Source organism: Molossus molossus, unplaced genomic scaffold (assembly GCF_014108415.1).
Source record: "Molossus molossus isolate mMolMol1 unplaced genomic scaffold, mMolMol1.p scaffold_m16_p_11, whole genome shotgun sequence".
NCBI lineage: Eukaryota > Metazoa > Chordata > Mammalia > Chiroptera > Molossidae > Molossus > Molossus molossus.
The window spans coordinates 65446843-65451599 of NW_023425346.1; the positions used below are offsets into that span (position 1 = coordinate 65446843).

A 4757-nucleotide genomic window follows, 5' to 3' on the forward strand; every position below is an offset into this window, starting at 1 on the left:
CATCGTATCTGCATAAGACCTACACACATCCTCTGTATACTTTAAATCATCTCTAGATTACTTATTATACCTAATACAATTTAAATGCTATATAAATAGTTGTTACACTGTTGTTTAGGAAACAATGACAAGAAAAATCAGTCTGTACATGTTCAGTACAGATGCAATCATTGTAGACCTAATTACATCTGCAACAAGGTAACATCCCCCTCCCCCAAATATTTCCATCCATGGTTGGTTGAATCCACAGATGTAGAGGGAAAACTGTATAATAACCTTACATTCAAGGCACAAGGGGGAGAGTTTGGCCTTAGATATGACCTAAAACTGGCAAACCATAATTACGTGAGGAAAGGCAGAGTATACAGAAACATTCAAGTAGGTTAGAAGATAAGATAGTGAGAGTTGTGTTTGTTCCTTTCAATCTGTTTAATAGGTACCATGGTAATTAGCTGAGAGTGAACAAGAAAGAAATATTAGAGGTTAGAAGAGAGAACAAAAGATAGGAAAGAAGTTGAAGATAGTTGGAGAGTGAGTGAAAGAGGGAAATGTAAATGTGGAGAAGAACTTTCTTGAGGTTAGTGTGACTGCTCAGTGTGTGAGTGCATGTACACTGATATATTGGATGCTTACTGAGGCATGTAACAGAGGAAAATATTTGAGTGGTCATCTGCTGTCTACTGGAGCCTGTAAGAACTTTAATGCAGAAACAATATTTTATTCACATTTCATATTTTGTCTCTGCACTTAAGGGATAAATGATTTCTTTCTACATGATATATTCATATTAATTATAGTTAAACCATAAGTATTAACACATAAAATAACAATATAAAAAATAGATAACACCAAAAAGAAGTTTGTTGTCAGTATTCTCAACTATATAAAATATAGATTATTGGTGCAAATAAAGATGACTAAATTTAAGTAGTCAAGAAAGGTCTTGCCCAGTTGGTGTGGCTCAGCTGGTTGAGCATTGTTCCATGCACCAGGAGGTTGCTGGTTCAATTCCCAGTCAGGACACTTGCCTGTATTGTGGGCTTGATCCCTGGTTGGGGTGCGTGCAGTAGGCAGCCTACTGATGCTTCTCTCTTTCTCCCACTCCCTTCTGCTCTCTGAAATCAATAAAAACATAAAAAAGAGAATGGTATCAAGGTATAGATGGGGTCTGTTCTGAGACATGAATGACATAGACTTTCAATAATTAGAATCTGCCCTTTCCAGCGGTGACGACCTCCCCACGACAATATGCCTCTTGCTAAGGATCTCCTTCATCCCTCTTCAGAAGAGAAGAGGAAACACAAGAAGAGTCTGGTGCAGAGCCCCAATTCCTACTTCATGGATGTAAAATGCCCAGGGTGTTATAAAATCACCACCATCTTTAGCCATGCACAAACAGTAGTTTTGTGTGTTGGTTGTTCCACTGTTCTCTGTCAGCCAACAGGAGGAAAAGCAAGGCTTACATAAGGATGCTCCTTCAGAAGGAAGCAGCACTAAACACACTTTGAATCAAGATGTGTGGGGAACCATCCCAATAAACACATTTTGGATAAAAAAATAATTAGAATCCACTGTATGCTCTTGCACTTTTGTCAAATATTAATTGAGCATATTGTCTTGGGTCAATTTCTGGGTTCTTTATTCTGTTCCATTAATCTATCTGCCTGTTCTTGTGCTAGTACAGGCTGTTTTGATTATAGTGGCTTTGTAGTATAACTTGAAATCTGGTAATGTGATCCCTCTAACTTTGTTCTTCTTTTTCAAGATTGCTGTGGCTATTCAGGGTCATTTTTGGTTCCATATAAACTTTTGGAGTGTTTGTTCTAGTTCTGTGAAGTATGTCATTGGTATTTTGATGGGGATTGCATTGAATCTATAGATTGCTTTGGGTAGTATGGACATTTTAATGATGTTAATTCTTCCAATCCATGAATAAGGTATATGCTTCCACTTTTTTATATCTTCCTCTATTTCTTATTTCAATGACCTGGAGTTTTCTGTAAAGAGCTCCTTTACTTCTTTGGTTAAGTTTATTCCTATGTATCTTAATTTTTTTTGCTGCAATGGTAAATGGGATTGTCTTTTTAGTTTTTCTTTCTGTGATTTCATCATTGGTGTGTAAGAATGCTGTCGATTTCTTGATGTTAATTTTATATCCTGCTACTTTGCCAAATTCATTTATTAAGTCTAGTAAATTTTTGATGAAGTCTTTGGGGTTTTCTACGTATAGTGTCATGTCATTTGCGAATAGTGACAGTTTCACTGTCTCCTTTCCAATTTGGATCCCTTTTATTTTTTCTTCCTGTCTGATTGCTGTGGCTAAGACTTCTAATACTATGTTAAATAAGAGTGGGAAAAGTGGGCATCTCTGTCTTGTTCCCGTTCTTAAGGGGATTGCTTTTAGTTTTTGCCCATTGAGTTTGATGTTGGCTGTAGGTTTTTCATATATGGCTTTTATTATGTTGATATATGATCCTCTATTCCCACATTGCTGAGCGTTTTTATAAAAAATGAGTGCTGGATTTTGTTGAATGCTTTCTCAGCATCTACTGATATGATCATATGGTTTTTATCTTCCCTTTGTTCATGTGGTGTAGTGGAGTCAAGACAGTTTCTTCAATGAATGGTGTTAGGAAAATTGGACAGCTACCTGCAAAAAAAAATGAAGCTAGAACACTAACTTACACCATACATTAGAATAAACTCAAAATGGATAAAAGACTTAAATGTAACTCGTGAATCCATAAAAATTCTAGAAGAAAATGTAGGCAACAAAATTTTGGACATCATACACAGCAGTATTTTCACTGACACAACACCTAAGGCAACAGAAACAAAGGAACAAATGAACACATGGGACTACATCAAACTAAAAAGCTTCAGCACAGCAAAGGAAACAACCATCAAAATGGAAAGGGATCCCACTATATGGGAGAACATAATCCCCAATGATGCATCAGATCAGGGGTTAATTTCCAAAATATATAGAATACTCATACAACTCAACAAAGGGAAGACAAAGAACCCAATTTAAAAAATGGGCAGAGGACTTAAATAGACACCTCTCCAAAAAGGACATACAAATGGCCAAGAGACATATGAAGAAATGCTCAACATCACTAATCATCAGAGAGATGCAAATTAAACAACTATGATGTATCACCTCACACTTGTCAGAATGGCTGCCATCAAGAAATCATCAAACAACAAATGTTGGTGAGGGTGTGGAGAAAAGGGGACTCTAGTACACTGCTGGTGGGACTGCAAACTGGTACAGCCACTGTAGAAAACACTATGGTGTTACCTCAAAATGTTAAAAATTGAACTGCCTTTTGACTTAGTGATCCCACTTTTAGGAATATACTCTAAGAAACCTGAAACACCAATAAGAAAGAATATATGTACCCCTATGTTCATAGCAGCACTATTTACAATAGCTAAGATCTGGAAACAACCCAAGTGTCCATCAATAGATGAGTGGATTAAAAAACTGTGGTACATATACACAGTGGAATACAATGCAGCTGCAAGAAAGAAAGATCTCTTATCCTTTGAGATACCATGGAAGGACCTGGAGAGTATTATGCTAAGTGAAAAAAGCCAAACAGAGAAAGACAAATATCACATGATCTCACTTATTTGTGGAATATAATGAACTAAACAAACTCCTGAACAAAATTAATCCAGAGACATGGATGTGGGGTACTGGCTGACAACCCTCAGAGGAGGGGGGTTTGTGGGAACGAGATAAACCACAGAACTTACATGCATGACATGCATGTATGCATGACCAATGAACATAGACAACAAAGCTGGGGATGAGGTACAGGAGAAGGGGAGGAGGGTGTCAATGGGGGAAAATGATAAACGTCTATAACAAAAACAAATTAATAAGTAAACATTTTTTAAAATCTCAAAAAAAAATTAGGATCACCAGAGGATGCCATGTGATATACACTAGATGAACAAAGGTGCGGAAGTGGTACCTAACATATAATAGGTACTCAGCGATTTGAATAAATTACAAGTGAGTTATGTGGCAGTAAGTAGACTCTTGACCTTTAAATGAAAATTTTCTGTAAGATATTAATGGGAAATGTAGTTGAAAACCTTTGTGGGCAAGATTATAAAAGACATTAAATAAAGTAATGAATGTAAACATTTTTTCCTACAAACAATGGAGAATTTATGACTTTTTGGAGAAATTGTTTGAGGGTGCTTTGAAAGAATAAGACAAAGAGCATTATGCTGTGATAATTCAAAGGAGAGATACTGGTGGTGGAGAGTCTAGTTAGGAGATTATTATGATATTTCATAACTGAGTACATGTTAATTTTGTCTTAAGAGAAAGGACAAGGAATAGATATTTATTGAATATTCACATTATGTGATACATCATGTTGTGTGCTTTTGCAAAATAGCGGTCATTTAACACTGTACTTGTCTACTTATAGTATTTGAATATAACTGAACAGATGCCACAATGTTACCTGGCTAGATCTTCATGTTACTTTTTGTTTATAGCCAGAAAAGCTAAAATGCATATTAAAAACACCTCATTTTTCTGGATATAAAAATTATAAACTTAATTTTAATTTATTAGGTATTTACCATCCTATACTTGTAACTGTACATGTGAAAAGAGTGAACATCGACCCTCTTGTTCGACCCTCAAGGCAACTGCAAATGGGACTTGAAATTCAATAAATCTAGGAGCTCTTTTCATAGCAACATAAATTTATATTAAGTGAATCATA

At 35.8% G+C, this 4757-nt stretch overlaps 1 protein-coding gene across 1 annotated transcript; it reads left to right on the plus strand.

Annotated features, from left to right (window-relative positions):
- The first annotated feature begins 1248 nt into the window (after positions 1 to 1248).
- On the plus strand, positions 1249 to 1497 carry LOC118625500 (40S ribosomal protein S27-like). Its single transcript, XM_036254556.1, has one exon. The coding sequence runs from the start codon at positions 1249 to 1251 to the stop codon at positions 1465 to 1467; it is 219 nt and encodes a 72-aa protein (XP_036110449.1). The 3' UTR covers positions 1468 to 1497.
- Positions 1498 to 4757: the final 3260 nt, after the last annotated feature.

What these genes read in the sequence shown, in the direction of transcription:
- LOC118625500 (XM_036254556.1), top strand. Translation starts at nt 1,249, where the DNA reads ATGCCTCTTGCTAAGGATCTCCTTCATCCCTCTTCAGAAGAGAAGAGG.